General features: G+C 56.5%; 1 protein-coding gene across 3 annotated transcripts in view; it reads right to left on the reverse strand.

Annotated features, from left to right (window-relative positions):
• The window catches only part of PPP2R2D (protein phosphatase 2 regulatory subunit Bdelta), a 37391-nt gene that overhangs the window by 8935 nt on the left and 14768 nt on the right, over positions 1–13688 (reverse strand). For 2 of the 3 annotated variants that reach the window (XR_016221398.1, XM_051830098.3), the window contains exons 3-6: positions 8722–8819; positions 4135–4300; positions 3635–3747; positions 559–736 (exon numbers count right to left, since the gene is read on the reverse strand). Coding sequence is in view for 2 of the 3 variants with exons in the window: in XM_051830098.3 (XP_051686058.1) it covers positions 559–736; positions 3635–3747; positions 4135–4300; positions 8722–8819 (555 nt within the window). In the remaining variant the exon portion in view is untranslated. The remainder of the gene's footprint in view (positions 1–558; positions 737–3634; positions 3748–4134; positions 4301–8721; positions 8820–13688) is intronic. The other variant, XM_070057070.2, reaches the window with a different exon arrangement.

Consider the following 13688-nt stretch of genomic DNA (forward strand, 5'->3'; position numbering starts at 1 on the left):
AAGAAAAAACACGCAACACAGCCTGGTCAACACTGCCACTGGCGGAGCCACGCGGGCCACGGCCTTCGGGTCATTCCCAGCACACTGAGAACCTCCCCCAAAGGCAGAACAACGCCGTGTTCTCAGGGAAAAGTGCTTTATCTCACGGGGAACTTACAGCACTGGCTCTAAGCAGTGTGCAGCGTGCGGTGAGACTGAGAAGCAGGGGCCAGCGCTGTGCCACAGCGGGTAGAGCCGCTGCCTGCAGTGTGGCATCCTGTATGGGCGCCAGCTCAAGTCCTGGCTGCTCCACTTCCGATCCAGCTCTCTGCTATAGCGGTCTGGGAAAGCAGTGGAAGATGGCCCTTGTTCTTGGGCCCCTGCACCCGTGTGGGAGACCTGGAGGGAGCTCCTGGCTCCTGCCTTCAGACTGGCGCAATCTGGGGAGTGAACCAGCGGGTGGAAGACCCCCGGCCCTGCCTCTCCTTCTCTCTTGGTGTAACTCTGACTTTCAAATAAATAAGTAAATCTTAAAAAAAGAAAGAAAGAAGCAGGCATGGGATGTGCGGGGAAGGATACTGAAACTTCTGTCCGTGATTTCCAGGTGCCACAGGTTAATTCGCAGGTCATCTGCAGAGAGATACGTCTCGTGGTCACTGTTCACTGAAATGGAATTGATGTGATACGTGTGAGCATTCGCAAAGATCCGCCGCGGGCTGGCTTCCACCATAAGGTCCATGGGCTTCAATATGGGGACCTGTAAACGGAAGGCACAGGAATTGAAATGACGACCACATAGCAGGGACTGGGACAGACCTTCACGGCCGAGAGCTGGTGTCATGCAGAGCACACGCCCAGTCCCCCACCAGCAGAGCTGTGCCAGCAGCTGCCCACGTGGCGTCCCCCTCCTGTGTGCTTGCGTTCGGCCCCCAGCGTGCCCCAGCTTCACTGTGCATGCCATGGGGGCCCAGCCACGACCCGGACAGCAGAGTTCTTGGAGACTCAAGGGAGACCCTGCTGGGCCCCAGGAGGCTCCATGTGCCGAGGGGTCGGCTACAAGGGCGGTCAGTCCACGGCCCTCCAGGGCACTGTCACGTGTAGTGTACGTCACATTCAGCAAAGGCCATCAGAATGTCAGAGCCCACTCACCCCACCCCACCCCACGACGACTCGTGTGTGCTCAGGGAGGCTTCCCCAGGGCAGGCGGCTGAGCCGCGATGGACAGAGCGCACGAGTGTGGGGAAGGGTGGAGGGGTGGGGGCGGCACAGAGCACCCCTGCCCTGCATGTGCCAGGAAAGCAAGACAACACGCTCCTGGCGGAGCTCCTTCCTGAAGGCTGGAAAGAAACCCTCACCTTAGTCTTCCCTGCCAAGTCCTACATAAAACACCACGCTCAGGCAACACACGACACACGCACAGACACATGTACAGGCACACGCAGACACAGGTACACACACACAGACACATACAGGCACACGCAGACACATGTACAGGCACACGCAGACACGTACAGACACACAGGCACATGTACAGACACATGTACAGGCACACACACATGTACAGGCACGCACAGGCACAGACACACACAGGCACATGTACAGACACACACAGACACGTACAGACACACACACGTACAGGCACGCACAGGCACATGTACAGACACACACAGACACGTACAGACACATGTACAGGCACATGCACATGTACAGGCACACACAGGCACAGACACACACAGGCACATGTACAGGCACACACAGACACATGTACACACACATGTACAGGCACACACAGGCACATGTGCAGACGCACAGGCACACGCAGACACACACAGGCACATGCAGACACAGGCACATATACAGGCACACACAGACACACGCAGGCACATGTACAGGTCTGTGTGCAGACACACGTAGGGACACCTGCCCTGTTTTCACCTGGCCAAGCACTAAGCTCACCCTTGCATTCTCAGGGCTAGAAGTACCTGAAGCAGGCACACTGCCAGCTCGGCCACTGGCACTACCTACTGAGCACACTCACGGCTGCAACGCACAGGAGGGAGAGAAGCCCTCAGTCACTAAACCTCTTTTCTGGCACTAACTTAAGAGAACGGAAACTAAAACACCAACATTTTTGAGTCAAACCCAGTTAGGTGCAGAGAAACAAGAACTCACCTGCGGCCCTGTCGGCACAGCTTTACGGGGCTGGGAGGCCACCCCACACCCTGAGGGAACACTAGTGCCACCTGTCTCACCCACCTCACCTTGGCCACCGAAAATGGATTGGTTTTATTAGGCTAAACGTGGCCTCACATAAAACCAAGACTGGGCAAAGAGTTTTTTTTTTTTTTTTTTTTTTTTTCAAAATAAACAAGGTGAACTCTGGGGTCATGAAGGGGGTCCTATCACCTGGTGAGGAACTGGGTGAGAGAGAGTTAAGTATCTTCCATCCACTGGGCCAGGGCCAGGGCCAAGAGGAGTCGGGGCCTGGGACTCCATCTGGGTCTCCCCCATGAGAAGCAGGGGCTCTAGTACCTGGCCACCACCTGCTGCATGGGAAGTGGAGCAGCCAGGACTTGAACCTGTGCTCCAACGTGGGATACGGTGTGCCAAGCAGCAGCCAAACCCACGGTACTGTAGTATCCACCCAAAGTGTCGTCCATGAGTACGACTGACACGAGCAGTGTGCGAACGCCCGCGGTGGGGGGTGTCACGACACCTGGAGTAAAGCCTCTGGCGCTGACGGAGGTTCCTGTAAACCAGATTGGAGCAAACACCACGCGCTCCTCAGCCCAGCAGACGCCGGAACCATGCTGCTCACCTGGCTCAGGTGCGAGGCCCTCTCCTCCTCCTGCCTACCTGGGGGCAGGGCCCGCGTCCTGCCCACATCTGCTCAAGAAATGTGTCAACACAGACCAAGCCCACCCTGGGCCTGGGGACTTGCCGTCACCCATGGGGGTGTGCGTGGGAAGAGGTCGGCGTCCACGCGCTGCCCTCTGCCAGCACGCTTGCTCGATGGCTGGGTCTTCCCTTCATCAACGAAGGGCCACAGGGGCCTAAAAAATCAACCAGTCACCGACCTCCTCAACTCTGCCAGCCGCTCTCCCCAGGACAGGGCAGCCCTAGCCACAATCCCAGTGGGTCTCTCCTGCACCCCACCCCGCCCGATCTGAGAAACCAACGGCGTGCATGCCACAGGCAAGCAGAGGACACTTCGACTTAAGTTTGACCCAACCTCAGAGGTGAAGACGTGGAAAGAGTGAGGAATCAGAACTGATGACATCTGGCCATTTCTCGTGGCACTAGGGCTACCAAGCAGGGGGCGAAGAATTCAACAATCAGAAGGCACGAGGCTCACAGACCGACAGGGGCCTGCCCTGGCCACCCCGGAGCTCCCCCGGGCCACAGCCTCTCCCTCACCGGCAGCTGTGCCATTCCCCCCGGAAGAGCTCTGAGGACCACCCGAACCTCGGCTGCCCAGCTGCAGCAGAGGCTGCTGTCACACAGGTCTAAGTTTCCCTGGCGTCGTGTTTCCCGAGGGCACCGTGTGACTCTGCCACTGGCGTGGCCGTCGCCCATCACAAGGCAGCGCCCTCTCCACAGCTGCTGTGAGCACGCCTGACCCGAGAAGCATCAGATGAAGGCAAACAGCGCGTACCCGCAGTGCCGTGACCCTGAACGGTCCCCGAAGGCGCCCGTCTTCGTCTTTCAAGTTGTAGCCCTCCGCTCTTTTATCCCGTTCGCTTATCTTCCATAATTTAATCGTTTTATCTGAAAAGCAAAAAACAAACAAAACCCCCCACTTCATTCTTGGTGTTAAAAGACAACCCGGTACCACGCGCACTGTTCCTCAAGACTGCACTAAGCGGCCGCACGGGGCTGCTCGCCCTCCTCGCCGGAGTCTCCTCGAGGGACACGTGAGCCCCGCGCTGTGCACAGCAAGACACGCAGCTCACGCACAGCCACCCAGAGGGCGGGGCGGGGCGGGGCTGCTTCGAGACTTCCAATTTTAACCTGTCGCCTGCTCCTGGATCATAGTTTATCCTCCTCATCAAGGTTCAAGGCAGAAACAACATCTAGAATCACTTTTTAAAAAAGGAATCCACACGCAGAGAAAATGTGAAGTAAAGGGATCAATAACCACTTCAAAACTCTTACCATTTGTAGACAGTAGAAAATGAGCAGCATTCTGTTGTGGTAACCACCTGATTTTATTGATTTTCTCCTCAATTTCTAGACTTTTCAAATAGTCAAACTCTGGCTCATGACTCTGAAAGGTGCTGTAAACATTATATTCTCCCCTAGAATGGGGACGGCTTTTACTCTGCAAGGAAACAAAACAGCTGTTTCAATGAACAAAGCACAGGGCAGAGGAATCTCCAAACACCAATCTGAATATCAAAATTCCCGAGGCGGAATTAACTTACTTAGAAAGCCAAGGGAAGAATGCCTCTAGCCCTCACACAGTGTGTGCGGTGGGCAGTCTCCAGCCGGACAGAGGAGCTGGCCCAGTCCAGGGGAAGCCTGGCGACGTGGCCGCAGCACCACAGGCGGTCACAAAGCCAAGCCACGCACACGCAACCAGAAAAGGTGAAACGGAATTGGCCGCTGCGCAGTGGGCAGCGAGCATACGGCAGTCAGCACGCACGTCTCTGCGGAGGTACTGCTCACGTACGTCTGTGCACTACTGTCAAAGTAGAAAACCATGCTGGGGAAGGTATACGGGGGACTTCAAAGGGTCATGGAAAATGGAATTAAAAGATAAAACATAAAATGTCAACCATCTCTCATCCTAAGCGACGACACCAGATGTTCAGTGCATCGCTGAAGAGCTGAGGGCTCTGCACACGGAGCCACGTGAACACGGTGTCTCCTGCGTTACTAACTGGAGAAAAACGAGTGCCCTTTAAGACTTTTGCAGTGAGGAGGAGCCAAACCTGGATGGGTGCCCAGTGATCTCCCATCCAGAAGTCCTGTGGGCCCACTGCTCTGTGCATCAGTTCAGTCTCCGCTCGGGACGCCCCCTCCCAGCTCCCTGCTCATGCACGCCCTGGGAGGCAGCGGTGCCGCCACCCTCACGGGACCTGGACTGAGTGCTGGACTCTGGCTTCGGGGGGCCCGGCTCTGGCTGCTGGGAGGTGGGGAATGAGCCAGTAAATGAAGATCTCTCTCTCTCCATTTCTCTCTCTGCCTTTCAAGTAAAAGGAAAATAAAACTTATATGTATGTACAAATATATAAAAAACCCTTGCTAACTTGCGTGCTCGCCGAGAGCAGCGAGCGGGAGCGCTGTGGAGGGCGCTGGTGACGCTCCCAGGCGTTTCTCTGCGGACTCTCCCCGCTCTCCTCACAAGCACACGTGTCCTTTGGCTCCTCACGAAGGCCAGCAAGAAAAATGCCCTGAGCACCGCCACGTCTGCAGCCACGGCCTCTGCGCTCGCCGGCCTCTCCTGTGGCGACTGCTCCACTTGCATCTCCAGGCGGGCGCGATGCCTGAAGACACGCTTCAGTTCCAGCCACACCTGTGCCAGACGTCCACCGAAAGCTCTGGCCCTGTCCCAGCTGTGTCGGCGCAGGCGCTCCGGCAGCCAGAGCAGAAACTGGATCTCTCGGCCAGAATCGTGGGAGCTGAGCCAGCTGAGGTGCCTGTGGCATCAGCCACTGCTTCTGCTGTTGGTGACTGGTTCTCGTCAGGTAGGGCACCAACAAGGAGAACGTACCCCACGCAAACAGACGTGGGGGTGGCACCTTTGCCACCTCGGCCCCCCTTTTTAAATTTTTATTTAGTTTTTTTTTTTTTGGACAGGCAGAGTGGACAGTGAGAGTGAGAGTGAGAGAGAGAGAGAGAGAGAGAGAAAGGTCTTCCTTTTCTGTTTATTCACCCCTCAGTGGCCGCTGCGGCCGGCGCACCACGCCAATCCGATGGCAGGAGCCAGGTGCTTCTCCTGGTCTCCCATGGGGTGCAGGGCCCAAGCACTTGGGCCATCCTCCACTGCCTTCCCAGGCCACAGCAGAGAGCTGGCCTGGAAGAGGGGCAACTGGGACAGAATCTGGCGCCCCGACTGGGACTAGAACCCGGGGTGCCGGCGCCACAGGCGGAGGATTAGCCTATTGAGCCACGGTGCCGGCCAATCTCAGCCCTTTTTAAAAATGAGTTACCCACTTGTAAACTGCTCAGTTCTTTGAGGCACAGTCCTATTAACTTTGTGAAGCATCAAAGATTTCCTCACTCTGCCATCCAAGTCTCATAATCTGATGTTCCACAAATTTCTCGCTCCAGTTCAGCACACTCCGCGCTGCCATGGCAGGGCTCTTCTTCAAACGGCTGCCACAGCCTTCCTGGGGCCTCGCACCAGGGCCGGTTCAGACAGCTCATAACAAGTCAGCACGAGCTTACTTCGAAATTCTTGCATAGCTCCTTTCATACTACGTATTTTCCATGAACGCCTTGAAGACCCCTTGTATACCACCTTCAGTAACGAGTCGCCAGGACAGGAGAGCGGGGGAGAGGCCCAGGGGACACCATCTGTCTCGTCTCCTTCCGTAAAGGAGCCGGGCTGGGTGCTGGAGTCACCTCGGAACAGTCTGAAGGGAAATGTCCTTAACTATGTCATTGAAACACAGACATCAAAATTTAATTCTTGCTCTATAATCAGGATCTGACAAGCTTACATTGTAGCACTTAGGATGTGTGCCAAAGAAACTGAATTACACAAGTAAACCTCTACATCTAGAATGGTGTTTCCCCGAATGAGGGTAAACATCATTACGACGTCCACCTCTCCAAGGACTGACGGTGGACGGGCTGCACGTTCCTTGTCTCTAGGACGGGGCTGCTCCCTCTCAGCCAAGTACAGCGCGCCACAGAGGAAAACGAAGCTATTCCAAACAAGTCTGTGCCATCAAGCCAGTCCTACGCCCAAGACAGCAGCCACCAGAGCCAGCAGAGGAAGCGCTGAGGTCAAAGTCGGCCTGGGCAGCCTGCACTGGCTGCCCAGCCCAGGCCCAGGCCCACCCGTCTCCCGCGACGCCCGCCTGCCACCTCCACCAGACGCCCACGCCCTGGCACTCCCTTGGCCTCCAGCAGCAGCAGCAAGTGTCGCAGGGGAGAACGCTGGGACCGTGGCCGCACTGCAAGCTGCGAGCCTGAGGTGCGGGGAGAGGACGCCAAACACAAGGGGAGAAGGTGGACAGATCTTCCTGTCCCTGCACACGCGTCCTTGGCCACGCTGGCTTCTGCTCCAACCTCGTCCTGCAGCGTGGCGGGGACGCCCATCTCAGTGCCCCGACGCACAAGGAGATGGCAGGGCACCGCCAGCAGCAAGCCCCCGAGCCTCAGGCTGCGCGGCCCACGGTGCTCATTTCTCCTCTGGCCGACGCGCCTCAATCTGGGTTGGTGGCCATTGGAGGGCTGTGGTGCTGCGACCCCGCCAGCAGCCCCCTGGGAGTGTGGGAGCCACATGGCTGCACGTCAGCCATGCTGGGAAAACGCAGGTCCCCAGAAAACACCCAACACACAGACCACATGACACACAGCTGTGGTCACTAAAACAGGACGGCCACGGTGGAAATCAAGCTGCCCAGGGTTTATCAGGTTGTAGTCGATCAGGTTTATCAAAGTGAACTTCAGGGACCTGTCCTACACAAATGTCACCTCACACAATGACTTCCCACATCGTAATCCTTAAAACTCTGCAATACCCAGTCTGTCTCAGAACAAGATCACAGTCTTAGCAATGGAGTCATCTCCCCAATGATGTCTCTGTGGGAAGTCTGACACGTGGACAGCTGTGACTCGGCAATCTCAGAGCAGTGCTGGGGGAGACCACCAGGGCGGAAGAGCTCAAACCCACGCACCTGTCACATACGGGGTTTATAAAGATGAATGACAGCCATCACTCATGAGAGAAGGTCTCACCATCCCAAAAGAGGCCTTTGAAACCATCTCTCCTCACACAGACACGATCACAACCTAAGTTGCAACACATGTGTTCCAATGACACCTGTCAGCACATCAGCCCCGGGCCCGGGGTCCTATGTTACAGGGGCCACAAGGCCCCTCAGGGGCAGGGCCGGCACGTTCTGCGCACACAGGCGTCACGGCAAGGGGCGGGGCCCCTCCCCCAAGCAGTCTCACCACGAATCTGGACTAGAACTGAGAGGTGAGAGAGAGGCCGAGCGTCTGGACCTGCTCGGGAGAGGCAAGCGCCGCACTGCAGGGGCCCGGCGTGGCAGGTGCGGCCGTGGCTCCTCCTCCACCACCGAGAGCGCGGCTGGACGAGGCCCAGCAGAAACCAAGGGGGCGAGGAGGCCTGGTCCTGCTCTCCATTCTCTTCACGGGATGAAACTCCCCGGTGCTGTCAAGCTGTGTCTGGGGCCCCTCCCGAATTACAGTGGACCCTCCCAGGGGCGTGAAGGACTGGAGCTCTCGGCACTCTGAGCGCGAGACGGCCACGGCCCCACCCCCTCGTCCATCCGTGCTGGAACTGTCTCCCCCGGGGCTGGGCGGCACCAGCCACCCCTCTCTGCTCCCTGCCTAACGGTGTTTGGAACTCACAGCCGCAGGGCAGCGGAAACAGCCTCGCGCACATCCCTGAGCCGGATGAGCCGACTCCCCAAGACCCGACACGGCTAACGTGGGGTAACTGGAGACGCGACTGACAGTGGGGAAGCAGAGCCGGGCCCTCCCTGTGAGCGCCACGAGCAAGGACCTGCGCCGTGGCCCTGTGGGTGGGAAGTTACTGACCTCTTGTTCCCGCTGAAAAATAACCACTCTGCCGCCCTTGTCTCCTGTTGCAAGAAGGTCTCCCGAGCAGTTAAACTCAACGGTTGAAATGATGTCAGCTGTCAACAGAATACAGAAGCAGTTCACCAGATTATGCTTGTGGGAGGAGTCACAATGAGCATCAAAAATCAACACCAACAACAAGAAGAAAGGTACACACACACATAAAACCTTCTCCCCAGATAAAGCGAAACGTTCAACGGCAAACTTGGGATCACCGCGCGGCCACTCCGGGACCAGTGCAGAGCCCTGCGCACAGCAGAGGTGAGGCGTCACTCTCCGCCCAGTGTGCGGTGCCCTGGTGCTGGGCTTATCTGGACCAGGGAGACGCCCAGGTGCGCCAGGAAGGTGGGCCCCAAAGTCCCCCTGCTGCCGGGCACGCAGCGCGGGAAGTCAGGAGCTGGTACACACAAACTACAACAGCTGGGTGACCGAGTGGCAGTGATCTCCTAGGAAGAAAAGGCCCAAAGACCCAACTGCTCCGGGAACACCCCCGAGAGTGGCCACGCCAGAACGCAGCTCCTAAAGGGCTGAGCCAACAAGAAATGAGTTTGTGAGGCAGTTGGCGTGCATCAGGTGAGCTGCCACTTGGGACGTTTGCATCCCCCCCACGAGAACCCGGTTTCAGACCCCGCTTCCTGCTGAACGCACGCCCTGAGAGGCCGCGGCGACGGCTCAGGTACTTGGGTCCCTGCCACCCATGCGGGAGACCTGGTGGAGCTCTGGGCTCCTGGCTCTGGCCTGACCCAGCTGTTGTGGGCATCTGGGGAGTGAACTGGGGATACAGAATCTCTCTCCATCTATCTCTTTCAAATAAAAGGAAAATCAATAAAAATTAAAAAAAAAAATCCTGCCAACGTTCGCAGGATGGCATCCACACTGCCGTTTCCATCCCTGGATTCCACTTTCTGGGGTTTCTTTGCTTTGCTTTCTTAAAAAACAACTTGTCTTATGTTCACGGCTTTTAAAAAAGGCTTTATTTGGCCGGCGCCGTGGCTCAATAGGCTAATCCTCCACCTTGCGGCGCCGGCACACCGGGTTCTAGTCCCGGTCAGGGCGCCGGATTCTGTCCCGGTTGCCCCTCTTCCAGGCCAGCTCTCTGCTATGGCCAGGGAGTGCAGTGGAGGATGGCCCAGGTGCTTGGGCCCTGCACCCCATGGGAGACCAGGAAAAGCACCTGGATCCTGGCTCCTGCCATCGGATCAGCGCGGTGCGCCAGCTGCAGCGGCGGCCATTGGAGGGTGAACCAACGGCAAAAGGAAGACCTTTCTCTCTGTCTCTCTCTCTCACTGTCCACTCTGCCTGTCAAAAACTAAAAAAAAAAAAAAAAAAAAAAAAAAAAAAGGCTTTATTTATTTATTTACTTATTTTTTTGTGTTAAATAAGGTCTATTGTTAATTTTATTGCATATAGTCTATAAGATGCAACTTTATTGTGCCTTTCCAAACAGGATACATTTCTTAAAAAAAAGTGATCAAAATTTTCCATACATATAGCTCTATATGATGGACTACAGTGCAACACTATTCTTGCTACATAATTATAGAAATACCATTGAACACAAGAACACAGGGTAAGCCAAAGAAATACAACCCTCAGCCATCTGAACAAGATGACTGGGTGAAACCCTTTAGTGTGAGTGTAAAAACCACGGAAGCAGCAAGCAACACATGCACACGGCTGTCAGGGGCAAAACACAGCCAACACCTGCTGTGCGCGAGACACAGGCGGGGGTCACGGTGAACTCTGACACACGCACGCCCTCGCGCTCCAGTTTCTTCTCCTGCTTCCCTCCCACCCCTTCCCAAGACCAGGCACTCTTAGTGAACCCCTTATTCACTTATTCATGTATCTGAAAGGCAGAGCTATCAAGAGGGAAAGTCAAGAGTAAGTTTCTACTTGCTGGTTCACTCCCCAAAAGGCTGCAATGGTCAGGGCTGAACCAGACTGAAGCCAAGAACCAGGAGCGGCATCCGGGTCTCCCTCACAGGTGGAGGGACTCACGCTCCTGGGCCACCTCCTGCTGCCCCCCAGGTGCGTCAGCAGGCGCTGCACTGCATGGGGAGCAGCCGGGACTTGAACCAGGGTACCAATACGGATGCTGGTGTTGCAAGCGGTGACTTACTCACTGTGCCACGATGCTGGCCCTTTCTTTAAAGAAATCCTCAGACTCGGGGAAAAGATCATGCTCCTTCTTATTAGAAGCATCACTCCTAAATTACTCAAAATAACATAATTTGCTTAAATGAAACTAAAATATGATATACTGGATTAAAAGCAGCTAAATCTATGTCACTATGCCCAGAGGACGTATGGTATTACATGATTAATGGTATTCCAGCTCTGTCCGTGATTTCCAAACTTAATTAAGATGGACTAAATCTGAAAAGAGAACGCCCCTGACTGCCAGTGCGGAGACGCAATTTCATGACGCTGTGTAACTCTGCAGGAACGTAAGATGGTGCAGCCTCAGCAGAACTTGGCAAGCCCTAAAACCAAAACCAACAGGTGTGCTAACACCAGCGGCATCAAGTGATCAACATCTATTTCATTATATGCACACACACACACACACACACAACACCAGACTTGTGCTGAATTCACAAGCATGGTCGTGACAGACACTCAGGAGGGTATTTCACAATCACTCTGCACTTCATGAAGATTCCACTCCTGCCTAGGAGTGTGGCGCTCCTACCCACAGCACAGCCTGGTGCCCTCGGGCTGTCTCACGGTGGCACCGGTCTCTTCTCAGTCAGAGACAAGCTCCACCATGACGGCTCTCTGGTGCTATGCTTGTCTGTCTGGTGGCTGCACAAAGTCCCTGCCAAGTGCTTACATGTCCATCAATCCCATGCCGCAAGCCCACACAGCCCACAGCAGACCCCAGTCGTCCCCCGCCGCTAAGGCAGAGGTCAGAGGAGGCCAGAAGCTGTGTGTGAAGCAGCTTCCACCCGTGGAGCTTGAGGGTGAGGATCAGGGACCCTCGTGGTCCACATGCACGTGGCTGCCCAGGTCTCCTCGGCCCCGGGCGACAGCGCTGGGCACTGGCACACAGGAGCAGGTCTGCTTGCTGAGCCATAGCTGGTGGGGTGGGAGCAAGCGGCTACTCCCCTTCTCGTCCCTCAAAGATGCCAGGCGCTCAGCACTCACCACCCCCAGGGTCCTCTCTGCACTGCCAGAGCCCGAGAGGAGAGGTTTCCATATTCAGACCTGTGCCCCGGCCCCCAAGGGCAGCCTAGTGAACTTCCCAGCTGCTCACAACTGACGGTGTGGCTTCCTCTGTAAGGCGGCCAGTCTAACCAACAGCTCCTGTGTCAGACGGAGACGGGGACAGCACACCCGGCACGCATCAGAGCCACAGCTCACGTCCTCAAGGAGCTTCTCCAGCAGGCCACAACCCAAGTCACGGGCAGCCCTCAGGACAGGCCCAGGAGCGGGGCGACTGTCACCTGACAGGGAGGGGCAGGACGCGCTCTGGCGGCCCCCCAGGCCTGTCTTGGCGCCTGCACCCAACAAAGCTTCTGGAAGGCAGGCAGCAGGCGGAGAGGAGGAAGGAGAAGGGAGGAGGTCCAACTGGAGGTTCAAAGGGCGCCAACCTCAAGACCCTTTCTGAGTAGAACAGAAAGAGACAGACAGGAAAAGACAGGCAGGGGTGGGTTTCGGCGGCCAATCACCAGTTCACAAGTCCCAGCGGGACACAGAGGGGGGGAAGGAGGCGGCAGCACAGCACTGGGGCCCAGGCTGGCAGCTCTGCGAGGACCAGCGCCCTCCATGGACAGAGCCAGGCCCGGGGAGTCTGCACTCCAGTGGTGGAAGGAGGCCCGGAGTGTCTCAGCCGGGGAGGCGGTGGGCAGGCCACACTCGGGATGCAGAAGCCTGGATGGCAGCCCAGCCGTCTCCAACGCTCCAAAGCACCGCAACCCGCACCCGGCACACCACACCGAGCAAACGCTCAGTTCAGTCTCAGGAATGAGTTGTTTTTTTTTTTATTATTGGTTTTAAAGTCAGAGTTACACAGAGAGAAGGAGAGGCAGAGAGAGAGGTCTTCCATCTGCTGGTTCACTCCCTAGATGGCCGCAACAGCCGGAACTGCACTGATCCGAAGCCAGGAACCAGGAACTTCCTCTGGGTCTCCCATGGGGTGCAGGGCCCAAGCACTTGGGCCATCCTCCACTGCTTTCCCAGGCCACAGCAGAGAGCTGGACTGGAAGAGGAGCAACCGAGACTCGAACCCATGCCCATATGGGATGCCGACACTGCAGGCGGCAGCCCCACCCACTACGCCACAGCGCCAGCTCCTAGGAACGAGTAAATGTAGTTTCAGACAGACAAGGAGCCAAAGCAAACAAAATTTTCTCAGGAAACCACAGAAGATGCTGTTTGGCAAAACCAGAGGGAAAAAAACAAGAAAGGCAGATCAGGGATCTGAGCTCCGAAGGCGAGGGGAGTCCCAGGGCAGGAACCGCCGGGCTGGAGCAGCCCTGAAACCCGGACAGTCATGGGCTGCAGAGGCGCACACACTGGGGTTCAGTCAACTCGAGTGAGGTAATAACCACCTGTAACGGCATTCTCCCCCCCCCTTTAAAAAAATCAGTGAGAGAGAGAGAGAGACCCTGAGAGTGGCTACTTCCCGACCCACTCTCCAAACACCCTCAACAGCAGGCCTGGGAGCTGATGGGAACTCAAGCCCGGTCCTCCATGGGACGGGGTCACCTGCACGCCCACAGCAGGCCCAGGATGTGCATCAGCAGGACGCTGGAGCTGGGAACCAGGGGCTGAAGGAGAGTGTCGCTCCCCCTCTTCGTGGAGGAACGACACCAAACCCTGCCTAGGCTTCATATCCGAGTCACGGCACCATTATGTCGCTCCCCCTCTTCGTGGAGGAACGACACAGGACCCTGCGCTGTTCTTTCGTCTGCTCGGCC

Source organism: Oryctolagus cuniculus, chromosome 15 (assembly GCF_051225735.1).
Source record: "Oryctolagus cuniculus isolate XC-2025 breed Fujian yellow rabbit chromosome 15, ASM5122573v1, whole genome shotgun sequence".
Lineage (NCBI taxonomy): Eukaryota > Metazoa > Chordata > Mammalia > Lagomorpha > Leporidae > Oryctolagus > Oryctolagus cuniculus.